Source organism: Trachinotus anak, unplaced genomic scaffold (assembly GCF_046630095.1).
Source record: "Trachinotus anak isolate AG129_WGS33_773 ecotype Australia unplaced genomic scaffold, CSIRO_AGI_Tana_v1 ptg000025l, whole genome shotgun sequence".
Classification (NCBI taxonomy): Eukaryota; Metazoa; Chordata; class Actinopteri; order Carangiformes; family Carangidae; genus Trachinotus; species Trachinotus anak.
In genome coordinates this window covers 17,377,682-17,393,248 of record NW_027273876.1, presented here as the reverse complement: position 1 = coordinate 17,393,248, position 15,567 = coordinate 17,377,682, and the positions used below count along the sequence as shown (strand labels likewise).

The 15,567-nt window shown below is 38.8% G+C and overlaps 1 protein-coding gene across 4 annotated transcripts in view; it reads right to left on the bottom strand.

Moving 5' to 3' along the window:
• Nucleotides 1-15,567, bottom strand: part of LOC139608246 (zinc transporter ZIP11-like) — a 116,369-nt gene that overhangs the window by 42,541 nt on the left and 58,261 nt on the right. For 3 of the 4 annotated variants that reach the window (XM_071461776.1, XM_071461778.1, XM_071461777.1), the window contains exon 5: nucleotides 2,805-2,940. In XM_071461776.1, the coding sequence (XP_071317877.1) occupies nucleotides 2,805-2,940 (136 nt within the window). The remainder of the gene's footprint in view (nucleotides 1-2,804; nucleotides 2,941-15,567) is intronic. The other variant, XM_071461779.1, reaches the window with a different exon arrangement.

The following is a 15,567-nucleotide window of genomic DNA, read 5'->3' as shown; positions in this document are numbered from 1 at the left end:
ATCTGTAGTAGCTCATCTGAAATATACATTCGATCTTTGGACTTAAGAGCTACAGGAAACGTACAATCACTGTTAACAATGAGTAAAGCTATGTTTCATGGCCATGTTTGATTGAAATGACAACATTCTCAAAAAGTAAATGAGGTAAGAAAGGTTTAGAAATATTATTTGAGTTATAGCTTATCAGAATATGAATATGCTTATTCCTCTTTTTGTCACAGGACAGACTTGAAGTTCTTCAATTTTAACAAGTTTTTAAGGGTTTTTTTCTCCCTTTGTCTTTAAGTTGAGTACCTCCAGCTGCTAACTATGATATGCCCCTTAAAATAACATTAAGGCAACTGAAGACTTTTAACTGCACTCTCTTCAGATCTAACATTACATTTAAAACTGTGAAAAAATGTCACTATCATCATTAAAACTATAAAATCTCAGTGTATATGTAAGGCCACTGTGACAATAATGGAAATGAAGAGGAGTGAGTCAGATAAAATTACTCAGATGTGCATACACAGTTACAAAGGAATTATCAACCAAAAAAAAAATCAATCTTCTAGCTATTTTAAATAATTTAGCAATGTTCAAGTGGTTATCCAACAGTCACTTGTGCCTGCATGAATTAGTTTAGCAAAAAGCCTTCACAACACACTGTTCGACATGCCAACAGGAAAAGCATAGATATAATCAAGCCCTGCTTTTGTGCATGGTGGCTCACTAAAGTGGCTTCCTGTACATTCGATTGAAACAGCCATTTTTAGTACTATCAGTTCCATCTGTGCTGCTTCTGCTGCGACAAGTCAAAATATCTACTGCGAAAAAGGTCTGATACTGAGACAAAAATGATAAAGTAAAATACTGCTGCGACAGTTTTAATATCCATGCCCTTTATATGAAAAAAATCAAAAATATTATTATTTGCTAATTACAATGTCATAAAACCTGAAAAATCAATGCTTTCTGGCATGCTACATGCTACAGTGAGCAATGACATCACAGTGGTGATTGTTAATTAATAAAGCTTGTGGGAGTTGCTGACAGAAAAAACTTGGGAAACAAACTTGTACTACCAAGTGAACTAAGAAGAAGTGAGGTTAGCTGTACTGGCTCCTGTCGCCATCCTTGTAAGATGATGACACTGGGCAGACTGGCTTCCTGTGCATCAATACTCTAGTTCTTTGTATGTCAGAGCTGTTCCCTCCAGCTGAACTCTGGTGTTGTTCACCTGCCTCTTCAGTGACTGTTATTTTAAAATATTACTCCACTGGTTCAGCATTGCACTCCTATAACATTGTTGACTCATTAAAGACAGTGTAAGGAAAGGGGTAATATCTTTTTTATTCTATGCATTCTTCCTCCTTGTCAAAACCTGGTATCTATTCTAGTTGTGGCTAATCTAGCTCAAGCCTCTAGTCACAAACAGAGATGAGGAGCAGGGTACAGAGGTCTGGTACTTTCATTCCATTTTCAAAGCTGTAGTCTTCAGATCCAACTGACGCTGACTCAAGTGACATCACTTTAGGAAGTTTATCAGATTTTGCAAGGAGAGACTACAATTTTTTTTCATATCGTGTATGCAGCAGTAGTGTTGTGTTCAAGACCACCTAACCTGAGATCGAGTCAAGACCAAGACCAGAGCATACCAAGACCAAGACAAGACCAAGACTTTGAGGATGGCGAGACCAAGTCAATACCAAGACCAAGGGGGGGTGAGACCAAGTCCAAGACCAAACCAATGCCAGACCATTTTCAAGACCATTACCGTAATCATAATATTTATATGGCTAGACATTTACATTATTCCTTTGCTAAAAAGAAAAGCACTATTTAGAAATGTTCGTAAATTGCAAATGGATGTACATTATAGACTCAGTGACAGAAGACAATATTTTGAATTTAAGGATTGCAATACCATATCACTGACCTTTAGAAAGGCTCAATACTGGGGGCAGAATGAAAAAGAAATGTAAAAACACCTTACTGCTGCTAAATTATGACTCCCCAAACAGTCACTGACTGGCAAATTATACAGTGTGTATTAACTTGTATGATTGTTTGTCATGTGTTAAACTTTTGCTTATGGTAAAAAAGGAGAAACGGAGCACATAAAGCTACTTATTAACTATATTAATGTTGTGTTTGTAGCTAGCTTTGTCCCAGCTGTCTCGGTTAAAGTGAGTATTTTTTCTTTCCACTTGAGTGTTTTTTTTTTTATTATAGTGCAGTGGAGACTGACAGGAATTAATCTGGATTTAATCTGCTCACTGAGAGTTACAGTCAGCATGTGAACAGTTTTAAGTGCACATTACACATGACAAAAGAACTGAAATTGTACTATCGTATCTAAAATGTGTTATTCTGTTTCATTTGTTTTTTAATTTTCCACCATGTTGTACTCTATTGTCACACATGACTTGGACTTGATACATGTATTGTGTGTGATGAAAAAAATTTGTCCCCACAAACCCACTAAGGATCATTTTTAAAGAGCTATCAACATTCAGAGTTAGAAGAACACCCTATTAATATTGCAGATTGACAGATGAAGCAGATTGAGAAAAGGGAAAACAGTAAAACCAGGACAGTGATTTGACAGGAGAAAAGAAGCCAATATAGAAGCTCCAGGTGAGATTTTACAAAGGCAGCCAATGCAGCAGCCCCTTTTCATACATTTTTAGTCTGCATCAATGTGGCATAATTCCTTTAGCTTTCTGGTGGCTGATTTTCCTAGTGGAGCAAAAAAATGGAACTGTATCCTTTGGTAATGACTTGGAACAGTTGATGTGGGTATATGAAGGGAGGCTTGCCTGAGAGAGGTCCAGCTCTACCTATCCTGATGGTCATCTCATCAATGTCCTGGAAGGAGTTCTGCTCTGCTTCCTCTTTGGCCAGCTTGGACTCGGGGGACAGGGCCAAGGCAATATGGGGGTCAGCACCTACACCCTGTGGATTAAAGAAAAAGACAAAGACAGAGGGTTAATATACATTTTATATACAGAAGATCACAAGAATGCTTCATTTCATGTCTCTCCGGATTTCCTACTAATCTCATGGAAATTTCTGCATCGGTAAAAAACAAATTGCTATATTATATATGTTAATAATCAGGAAATTTCATCAAAATAACCTGGAACGGTGTATGTAATTTACATTAGAAAAATAAGCATTGAGACATTTTATTTAACTAAAACTTGCAATATCTCAATATAAGAATATCACATAACAAGTCAAAGTAATGCTTTTTATAGAAGTATTAGCTGCAAAATATTACAGGCTGAATTGAAGCTAATATTGATTTTATACACTATGTATTATCTATAACACTGCATATTTTTTAGACTGCTCATATGCTTTCTTTGTAAATGTTAATTTTTGAAGTAAATTGAAGTAATATGAAAATTTACTATACACAAAAAAATGTTATTGACTCAAAAGAATAACATTTCCTCATAAAATTCTGAAGATAAGAAGTATTAAGGAGCATAAAGCACTCGACTACATTTTGCTCATTTATGAGGGAAATGCGTTAAGAGTTACAGTATCTCACAAAAGTGAGTACACCCCGCACATTTTTGTAAATATTCTATTATATCTTTTCATGGGACAGCACTGAAGATATGACACTTTGATACAATGTAAAGAAGTCAGTGTACAGCTTGTATGACAGTGTAAATTTGCTGTCCCCTCAAAATAACTCAACACACAGCCATTAATGTCTAAACCGCTGGCAACAAAAGTGAGCACACCATGTGACTCATTAGTGTTACAATGTCTCAGGTGTGAATGGGGAGCAGGTGTGTTAAATTTGGTGTTATTGCTCTCACACTATCTCATACTGGTCACTGGAAGTTCAACATGGCACCTCATGGCAAAGAACTCTGAGGATCTGAAAAAATGTAAAAGTATGTTGATACTGGTATTTGCTCTGTATAAACTTGACTTACGCATCTCTAAATGTTTTCCACAACTGCCAACTAATAAACTCATATTGTACAGGTGTAGTGCATATAATGTGTTTTTTTATTAATAACAATGCACTATTATGAACTCCCATTCTCACAGTTAATCTCTCAGTAATGCTCTGAGTACTGCCTACATGACAGTAGTTGTATCTCAGTCATCTTAATCAGTTTGTTCATTACCTGCAATGTTACTTTGTTACAGTATTTAGTTACTATGACTGTGATAGGACATTAACATGTGAAACAAGGTCAGTGACATAACTATGTGCAAAGTGAAGCATATAAACACAGCCAATGTTTGACTATGTTAATTATTCTGAAAATGCAAAAAACTCATTGAGGACAGCATATTTTTGAAAGGCTAAGTAAAGATTAAGCCTAACTGGAGGAGACAGTTTGACAGCCCAGTGAGATTACTTTGCATAAATAATGTAAGCACTCTAATTTACTTGCTTTGCTTACAATAACTTCACTATCTTATATCCTGCCAGAAGAAAAAACTATTTGATGATCAGTTAAGGTACACTGCATAATGCCATTAAAGTCCACTTATTTCAGGACAAAGATCAAACATTAACAGAAAAACCATTAAAAATAAAAAATCATGATGACTTAATTTCAGACACTGCCTGAGGCCAACAAGAGACTAAACACTGAATGTGACAATTTGGGTTTAATGGAGTGGTTATTTAAAAAAGGTGAGGAAAACAGAGAGCCCACATATTCATTAGCAAACCATTAGATGGGTCTGTAAGTGAGGGCTAAAAAACAGTGCAGAGTGTGAATGAGATATGCCCTGAGATGCTGAAGGTTTTGGACATTGTTGGTCTGTCATGGCTGACATGCCTCTTCAATGTCGCATGGAGGTCGGGTACAGTACCTCTGGAGTGGCAGACTTGGGTGGTGGTTCCCATTTTCAAAAAAGGGGACTGGAGGGTGTGCTCCAATTATCGGAGTATCACACTGCCCAGCCTCCCCAGAAAAGTTTACTCCAGGGAGCTGGAAAGTTGGCTCTGACTGATTGTTGAACCTCAGATTGAGGGGCAGCAATGTGGATCCCGTCCTGGCCAGGGAACAGTGGCCCCTGACAAGGGGGCCACTTTAACCTTGCAAGAGTTCTGAGGTAGTCATGGGAGTTTAACCAGCCAGTCCACATGTGTTTCGTGGACTTGGGGAAGGCTTATGACCGTGTCCCCCGAGGGGCTATGTGGGGGGTACTGCAGAAGTATGAGGTACTGGGCCTTTTGCTACGAGCCATTCCGTCCCTGTATAACCAAAATGAGAGTTGTGTCTGCATTCTGAGCAAAAAGTAAAACATGTTTTCGATGAGTGTTGGACTCTGCCAAGGTTCCCCTTCTCTCTGACCCTGTTTGTGATATTCATGGAGAGGATCTCAAGGTGCAGTTGAGGCAAAGAGTGTGTCTGCTTTGGGAACCTCAGAATTGCATCTTTGCTTTGTTGGCTTCATCAGAACATGACCTCCAGTGCTCATTGGGATGATTTGCAGCGAAGTGTGAAATGCACCTCCAAGTCTGAGGCCTGAGGTTGTCAGCTGGGAAACGGTGGACTGCTCCCTCTGGGTTGGGGGTGAATTACTGCCCCAAGTGAAGGAGTTCAAGTATCTCAGGGGTCTTGTTTACAAGTGAGGGTAAGATGGAGTGGGAGATTGGTCCCCAACTGGGAGGAGGCCACAGGGCAGACCCAGAATTTGGTGGAGGGATTACATATTCCATTTGGCTTGGGAATGCCTTGGGAGCCCCCAGGAGGAGCTGGAAAGCATTGCTGGAGAGAGGGATGTCTGGAATTCCCTGCTTAGCCTGCTGCCACCGCAACCAGACCTTGCATGAGTGGAAGAAAATAGATGGCTGGATGGATTGTTTGGTGTGATAGACCTAATGGTTCAGTTTGGTCACATAAGATCATAAAAGCTTATTCCAGCTAATGTCAGTGTCTCTCATATGCCTTCTGGAAATTTTAGCCAAAATCTTTTAAGTTTTGTTAAGAATGGTTTCCCCATTCTCCCAAAGCTGAGACTGTTGAGGCACCCAGCCAATGGTTGCTGTATGCACAATCTCTTCAAACTGAACTTTCAATTTCTTTCAGAGTTGCCAATGTTTTTTTTATGTTGACCTGTGTCAAAAGTCATTGCCTTGTCCATGAAACATAACAAATATGTAATTTATGTTCTTTAATAAAGGTTAGAAATTACACTGTAAACAAAAAAGAAAATATTGTTTTGGAGGTATTTTCCCTGAGCCACGATTTCATTTTACTCTGTATTTATCACTCTTGCTCTTTTGGTTATTACTTATGCCAGAGGCAATGAGGTGTATAAGAAGGATGCAACCCAGAACGCCATGCAGGAAAACAAGCAGAGGAAATTTGCTCAGCAATAAACTAATGAGTGAGGTGGTGCATGACATTTGGGGAAGTTGTGATGTCATTGATAGGCTGTAACCACTGAATGCAGCCTGACTACCAGACACAAATGTATGCTCTGAGTATACATCCATCATATCACCCAACCAGAAAAAAAAACACAAGGTTTTACACAATTCAGCAGTGTTAAACAGGCTGTTGCTTCAGCAGAAGAGATTATCTTTCATATATTTTTAAAACTAATTATTTCCTTCATGCTGGGTGCCATAAACTCTTGCGTGCCACCGTAAAACCAAAATGTAGTTTTCTCCTGATGTTTTTTTGGCAGTTGGCAAACAGTGTTTTGGTTCACTACGGCCTCCTCCTGGTGTGTAAGTGTTCACATTCAGTAGTTGCAAACAGATACTTTCAGTTTATCTTTCACCAAAAAATGACGAACGACCAACGTGTGGCGCTCAATAGTGCATCCATGCACGACACTGCTCCCAGTAAATGTATTAGCATATGGGTCTTGATGAGTAATTCACAAGATTACAAAGAAAGATATTTGAGGCGATTTCTACAATCCAACCAATGTTAATGATGAGCTTTATACATTACTGGTATCTTGTGGCACCTTAATACACTAGCTTACCAAGTACCAACCACTAGGGCCGAAAGATGTAGCTAACACAAAGTGCCAGAAGCTGCAGATCCTTCAATGACCACTTGAGGCTGGCTCCAAAAATGAGATAATCCCCATAGACTACCATGTTAACAGGCCCAATTTTACATCAGAAATACACATTTACAGCCTGGTACAAAAATAATTTTGGTCTCTATAGCTACGACAACTGTACCAAGGGTGAATTTTTATATAACTCACCTATTAAAATTTGATTAAGGCTTAAAGCTATGCATAATTGATGGTGTGGCTACTTTGAGTGACAGGTGAGTGCTTTCACAGTCTGCTTGCTGTCTGCTCAGCATCACCTCAGCTAATTAAACTCATTGAACGTGACCTCTCGGTTGTGGCTGTGGTGTTGGTGCCTTTTGCAGGATTTTCCATACAAATATCAGACAAATTACATGATTTGTGCAGTTAATTGACTAACAGAACATGAGGAGGTCTGTGCTCCTGCTTTTTGTGAAATTCTAGTATTATTGTAAATATGTCAGCACTAAATCGCAGTTATTAAAGTCTGTGCTCCTCATACCTGGTTTGTTAGCTAAATAATTAACTAGCTGATTAGCCAGCAAATAAGTTATTATTAGTTTTTGGTTAGCCTTTGAGAAAGCCACACAGATGCCTAGCTGTGCTAACGATGCTAACAGGAGCATATGCTTGTCACAGTTATTAAACCGGCATGCACCGAAGTCTTGGCTCCATACCTTCCTACCTCTTTGCCCATTTTTGGATTAGCTGGGAGTTAGGCAGAGACAGGTACTGCTAAGATGGTGACAGCAGAGCAGCCCATTCTGACCTTCAGAACTGCTCTTCGGAAACCTATGGGTGATGTCGCAGAGGCTATGTCCATCTTTATATACAATCTGTGGGGCTTTCCTTGGGTTGGACTGGCCTAGTACTGACCAACCAGGGACCTTACAAGACATGAGCTGCTTCATTTATTTATTTAGTTTTCTTGTGAGGCCCCTGGTTGCTTGGAGGTCCCCCTGGGTCAGGTTTGTAATCATCATACAAAAGGCTCGGGCACACCTAAACTGGACTCCAGCATAGGTGGTGCAGTGCATGAAAAAAAAAATCATAGCTAACTGTTGGGACTCAGATCATTCAAGGTGGGGGAGACCACATGTTCCTTTGTTCTACAGACTAAGGAAGGGCCCTGTGAACATCATCTGCCACAGTTCTCCACTTTTCACACCTGTGGAAGACCTCCCCTGCAGACCTTTACTGACCACTGAGTGTTGGTCACTGTGTAACACGTGACCCAAGGTGTCACCAGACAATAAAACCAAGTGTGCCCCTTTGTTCGCTCTCTTCTCCTTGCTGTGGGAGCAATGGGGCTCCCAGGCCAGGTCAGCACACTGCTACCTGGAACCTCTCTTCTCTTCCCGGCTCTCCAAGAGGCAACAAGCCTCTCCTCTTGGACCTCCTTCCAAGAGCAACAAGGCTCCCAGCAATGGGTTAGCACCAGACTGTTACCTGGAACAGCAGACTGCTCCACTTCATTCTTCCTAAACAGCAACAACATGAGTGCCTGCTTAAGGAAGCAAGAGTGAACAAGTAATTCAGTTCCAGCTGCTACGACACCAAGTCTGCAGCTGAATTTCCAAGTAACAGGAACAATAGCAGAGTTAGTGTGCAACACTAAAAGTCTGAAAATCAGGCATAATCATTTCCTGCCCTGACTTAAATCCAAGACGTTATGGGGTGTATAAACTACAGGAAATTTGCCAATTATGTATTGTTCCATGTTTGCTCCCCCATTTTTATCTATAAAAAGGTGCTCCCATGTACTGGAAAGAAATATTAACCACATAATGCACATAATTTCACAACAGCAAACTGTAAGACTAGAAACATTTTGGTGATTTAAATTTAAAGTTATGTTACTGAGAGCAAAATCTCCAGCCTTTTTCTTATTTAAGTGGTAACTCTCACCACGCACTGTGTGTTGATATGTTTGTGGGCATGTCTGAGTAAGCATGTCTGTGTGTGTTCAGCTGAATGTGTGTGTGTGTGTGTGTGTGTGTGTGTGCTTGTCTGGCATGTCCTGACAGTTGATAAACCATCTTGAGGGGATGTTATTAACCCATGGGGGCCTTCAGTGATGACCCATGATACAATCTCATCAGCAGGTTCAAGCTCACCGTTAAAGCACTTCCAGCAGCAGTCTGGCTCTGGAAGTCATCTCTGTCCCTCTCTCTCGCTTATCTTTAACCTTAATTTCAGATGGGAAACATGTGAGTACCTACTTCTAAACCTGCAGGTACAATTGGCAAGCTACCACATGAACCTAGTGTTCAATGGCATCATTTGAAATGACAGAGAGCAACATCAGCTATTTATGATTAATATCAAGAGAAAACTTTCTCATCAGTCAAGTCATATTCTTCCTACTGAAAAAGAAAAAATATTAAAGTGTGCAAACCACATGACGCAATACAAAAATGGGATTAAAAGGGTATGTACCCTTTAAAGATGATACCAGTGGTTTAACCACCAATCTTTCACCATTTCACTACAAATAATATTTAATAAACCTGCTTACTTTTAAAGTTGATCATTAAAAATATGTCTATTAAAATCTATCTAAAACTTTTAAAGTGTTTTGTGAGAAAATGCCAGGAGGTTAGCAGTTTCAGAAATACTCAACCCGTGCTGTTGAAACCCCTCTCGAGGGACTGGGGAAGCCCATCAAGGTCTAACAAAAAAGAAAAAAAAAATCTGATTTGGTACCTTCAGGTACAGTCCAGCCTCCCTATCCACCTCTCAACTACCTCCCCTCTGGGCTCAACCCAATGACGGCTGGATCTGCTCTGCTCCCTGCTCTACTTTGTGCCCCCCTACCCCACCCACAATCAACAGAAATGCAGACATGCACAGAAACACGTGCACACACACACACACACACATATGTGTATGCTCCATGTGTATGCTATCATTCGAAATTACACACATACTAACACATACATGCACACACACACAAACACACACCTACATTCTTACATCTCAAAACTAGTGACCGTCCGCAACTGTTATCATCATTTATGTATTTATTCATTTTAATTTATATTATTATGATTTTTCTTCTCTTCTTTTTCTCTCTTTTCTGCTTCTCTTTCTCTCCTTTCTCTTACATGTTTGTTATGCCCTCTATTGTGTGTTTTTCTACACTTTTCTTCACTTGCACAATAAAGGAAAGAAAAAAAAAACTCAACCCAGCCCGTTTGGCACCAACAATGCCATGGTCACAGTCACAGTGAACACATTTTGATGTTTGATGTGAGCATTAACCAAAGTTTCTGACCTGTACATGCATTTTATTTGATTTTTATTTGATTTTATATAGGGAACTCCTGCCACATGATGGACTGTTTGGATAAATGCATGAATAAGCAGGTGTTGTTCCTAATAAAATGTTCAGTGAATGTATGTTACCACAGTAACTAAACAGGGAATCAAAAAGTCCCTTTTGTGCAAACCTGTTTGCTTTTTCACCACATCTAAAGAAAGTAAGGATCAAACAAATTAGACCACTGACTGATTAAAAACAACAATTCATTTCATATGCATGAAGAAACAACAAAACAGAGTCATGCTGTTATTCGTTTTTTTTTCTGTGGTGCCACTCTTATGTTTCAGTGAATGTAATGAATGAATGTAAACCAGGGGTCTCCAACAGGTGGCTCATGAGGTACCAGTAGCCCCGTTTTAGAGTAGCTCACCCAAAGGTTCAGAGAATATAGTATATACACCATGGATGCATAGTACAAACTTGAAGCAACACAACTTCACTCAGTAAATCTACTCCAAATGCAACTAAATCAAATATGCAGAAATATCCACCCCTCTTCAACACCAAATCATTATTTGTCAGTTGTCAGTCAAATGAGTTTCGCTGCCAAGTTTGCTTACATCAGAATGCTGAAGGGGACATGCAGCGATAACAACTCTTTCGGATAACAGAACAGATAAAAACTAAACTTTTCAAAGAAGTAGCTATTTTAAGTTCCTGTTTATTTATCTACCATTGGATGTACTGACAACTATCACAAGATTACGTGCTGTACAAGTTTGACAGTAATTTATTTCTGCTTTAGCATAACTGCAGTCAAGTTTTTTTTTTTTTACTATCTTCTTTTACCAACTTTCTTCTCTTATTGCTGCTTTATCTCTCTCATTCACTCCCTAGCTCTCTTGACCACGCCCCCCTCCCCTCCCCCCTCATTTGTTCGCAATTGCATACTTTCTCTTTGTTTATCTCAACATCAAACAACATAATTAGGCATTTACAGTAACACTAATAGATAACAAAAATGTTCACCTCTCATCCGATTGCTGGTACCAGAGTCACCCATTATACAAATTTTCTGCCAATCAGCAGGAACTAAATTTAGCCCCTGGTTTCTGGAACTCTTCGGTAGAAACACCATAGAGTTCCTGAGTTCCTCAAAAGGTTCTTCAACCCCAGGGAAAATTTTTTACAATTGCTTTGGAAAATATTTGGCATTATACAGGAGACTATATTTATGATTATGTAACAATGTTTCATAATACTGCAATTACACAATAAGATATCTCACAAAATACAGTTAAATGTTTAAGATTTTGTGATTATTATGTATTTAAAGCCATTGTTGCAATATTAATAACATTAAACAAACCTAAAAATCATAATCTAATGTGCTTTGTTTAACTTGTAGACTGCTGTCATTAAGAAAATATTGTGTTTACGTGTTATATATTAATACATTAAACAAATATAAAACTGAGACTGTTTCCACCGGAGATCTGACTTGGTTTATTTATAGACCAGTGACATTTTTCATTATCAAAGTGAGTGTCTAAAAATTCCCATTTGTATGTTTTTAATGCCAGGTCAACATGATATGTAAAATAGCGTGGTCTATTTAAAAAAAAGAATGCATTAATATTTTTGGTATCAGACGCAAGTTAATAGCCATATTTTTGTCAGCAATATTACTAAAGACACACAATAATGTGAGAAATAAACAAACCTCCCTCCTGACCTTTCAGCTTACTGAAAGAAACCACAAACTCTTTCTATCAGACCGCAATTGTGGATACAGTCCCAGCTGGATGTGAGGTATTGGAGGCTCACTGCCTCAGAAACAATGAGTTTTCACTGGCAGCCCTTTTAACAAATACAAAGTGTTTATATGTCTAAATTGTACTGATTTTAACTTGCCTCAACTCAGATAAATTGGCATTCTCGTTAAAGATACAGTGTAATATTTTGATTTGATTTCTAGATAAATCAGTTTTCTGAAGGTAAAATATTGGGTATAACACACCTATAACTGCACATTTATATAACTGAAGTGTGGTTCACTATATCACTTACCAGCTCAATGTGTCCACCCACTCCAACTGGAACAAAGAGCTTGCTGATGTCAATACAGATCTTCATGTACTGCAGCAGGACTCCGTATGAAAGTATTCAAGCTATCTATTTCTATGTGAAAGCTACACTGGCAAAGATGTCTCGGACGACTTGTCACACAATTTGATGAGGAAGGCAGGAGTTGAGAGAGAGGAGAAAAAAGTCAAAGCGGCAACTGCCCCACTTCCATCAAACACATACTGTCACACTTAAGCACACACAAGGAGCACACTTACACTCTCTGATATAAAGTGTAGACTCCTGTGAACCTAATTTGTGCTCACACATAAAAAGAAAATTCACTCACAGAAGAAGAAGAAACCTCCTGCTTGTACTGATTTGGGGTATGTGTCTATGAAGCAGTATGACATTTAGCAAACTACAATGTAAAGAAAGCACAGAATTTGGATTTATCAATGTAAATGAATGGGGCAAATACAAGATTCTTGAATGGAAATTTAATTTTCATATAGTCTGACAGAAGATCACTTGTGGCAGTACTACACTGACTAATCTGCCACCAAAAACAATCCATTGTGCACCAAATCGATGGCTGAATATAGTCCCAAACAAATTCATCATTTTCTTATTTTTGAGTAATGTCTGCCAACAAGATAGTGCCAAGCTGTTTAGGGAAAAAGTATTGTCTTTTTTAACATTAAACTACATATCTGTGATCACTTTTAAAGATTTACATCTTTAAAGGAACCATAGACTGTAAATAAAGGTGGACTTAACCTTGGTGATGTCAACCATAGGTTTCTGAAGAGCAGTTTTGAAGCTCAGAGTGGGCTACCAGCTGATCGAGAATGGGCAAAGAGGTGGGGAGTGTGTGGAGCTGAGACTTCAGTGCATTCTGGTTTAATAACTGTGGCTAGCATACGCTCACCCACCTGTCACTCAAGGAGGCAGGCCCTCAATTTTGCATTACTTTAAGCCTTAAATTTGGAGACCAAAGAGACCATTCAAAGAACTGCAGCTTTTGGCACTTCCATACTGGCTTCATTTTCCAGCGCCGGAGGTTGCTGCTTGATTGGAACAGATAACCTGAGAGTGACAGAGAGACAGGCTGTGGAAGTGGGAAAGTATGGGGAAATGGACTAACATATTGGTTTTAGTCTTCCCATGTGATTTATTGACAGTAACAAAATTATAGACCATTGCCAGCCTTAGCCTTGAACTTGTCAGCCACAGGTAAGTATCATTGTGTTATAGTTGTTGAACATCATGATCAAACTTCTAGTCATGTTGAGTTTATATCAAAACTGTAATACACAATCACCCAAGAAAATTACATCCATATTTAGCAAATCCGCATGTGAGGAACATCACCCAGATGTAGATTACCGATAAAATTTGTTCAGACGGGCATCATACTGGCCCATTTTATTTAAGCAACACAGGAGTAATATAAGTTTAGCTCAGACTGACCCATACTGTCAGTTATGAACTGTAAACAGAGTAGACGTTTAACCTGTTGACTACAAATGCTTCTCTGTGTGGATGTCACTTTCAAAAAGAACACATACTTCCAAACATGAGCAGCTGAAAACAGCAGTAGAGAAACTAACCACTGCTCCTCATAAATCATTCCCTGACTGAGGACCTCCAATATAGCCTCCAAAAACGTATTTGCCAAGTTTACAAAATTTGACATAAAATGTTGTCAAAAGAATTAAGATTACAAGGCATTTCTAAACCCAAATGTAGCAATTTTACTAGCAGTAAGTTTGATCATTCACACTTTTGAAACTGCACCTCTGGTTAGTTTACTATTCAAGTTGGAACAAGTTCAACAGTAATTTTATTTACCCTTTTCAAACTAACTTTTCTACTGAATTTGAATGGTGGTGTCTAAAGAATGCATCTCCATTCCAAATTCTCACCTTTCAGCTGTTAGGGAGGTCAACAGGACTGTTATTATAGGAGCCCCTGACACTGTAATCACCACAGAAATGCAACACTTCATTCACAAGGCTATTAAAATAAATGCACCCCATATTACACATATTAAGAGTAGAGAGCTGTAATGCATTCCTCTCCTTCATTTGCCTTTTTTTAATGAATTCATTTGCATCTAAATGTTGAACAGTGCTTTGTTTTCCCTAGCAAATAACCAGTTGCTCTGTCATCCTCTTCACTGATAGACATTTTAGCCAATGATGATGGCCATAGAGGCATGGCCATTCAATGGCCTTTTTTACCCTCACTGAACAGCTGACATTCAGAAATAATCAAAGGGAAGGATACAATGCGACAGGACGCCTTTTTCGATAACATCCCATTATACCTTTCGAAGCAGTTAACACATTAACATGCAAATATATGACACTAGCAGGAGCACACATAACACTTATTTTTGTTTCAGAAAGCTGCAACAAACTCAGCTCTAAAACGTATCTGTGTGAATGTATCACCCCATTTAGCTTCACTCCCAAAATGATCACCCCTTAGAGCAAAAATGGTTCCATAAACCTTAAAATTGAGAAGGGAGCCCTTCCGGGACAGCTTAAACTATCATTAAGACAAAGACAGAGCAGTTAGCAACCAAGCAAGGGGGAGAGATGACTCTCAATGCTTGACTTATAGTGTATCTCCATTGATAGATCAGAGATTACTGGGAAAGTGGCCAGACCCAGTAATGATGATCCATTTTATCTGCATCTATTTATTTCCATCAGTGGTGTTCATGCCCACATGCAATCAGTCTTTGGAATTGAAATTCTAACGCTGAAGTTTGCAAGTTTCAAGAAGTCTGTGCAACTGGTATCAGCGCAGAAACAACCTGCTTGAAAATATAAAAATTGCTATTGTTTGTCCTAAATTTAAATTGCTTCGGTAGAACTTGGCAGAGATTTAAATATTTAGAGAGAATCATATAGCAGTACCTTGAATTCTTTACTCTAATTAACAATGATGATGTTCATTTGAAAATGTTGAAATAAAAGATAAAACAAATACCCATATTTTCCACCATGTAGGTAGTTCAATCATGTCAGACTAACATTAATACACACACTCTGTAAAGGTTATATACGGCTACTGTACTGTGCGCTCGCAGAGCAGAAATGCTCTCTCACATCGATGGTATTCCGCTCACCGACCTGTTCTATGCAGTCGCATCACGCGTGCGTAGTCGGTTTTTATGCGCAGGACTTTTG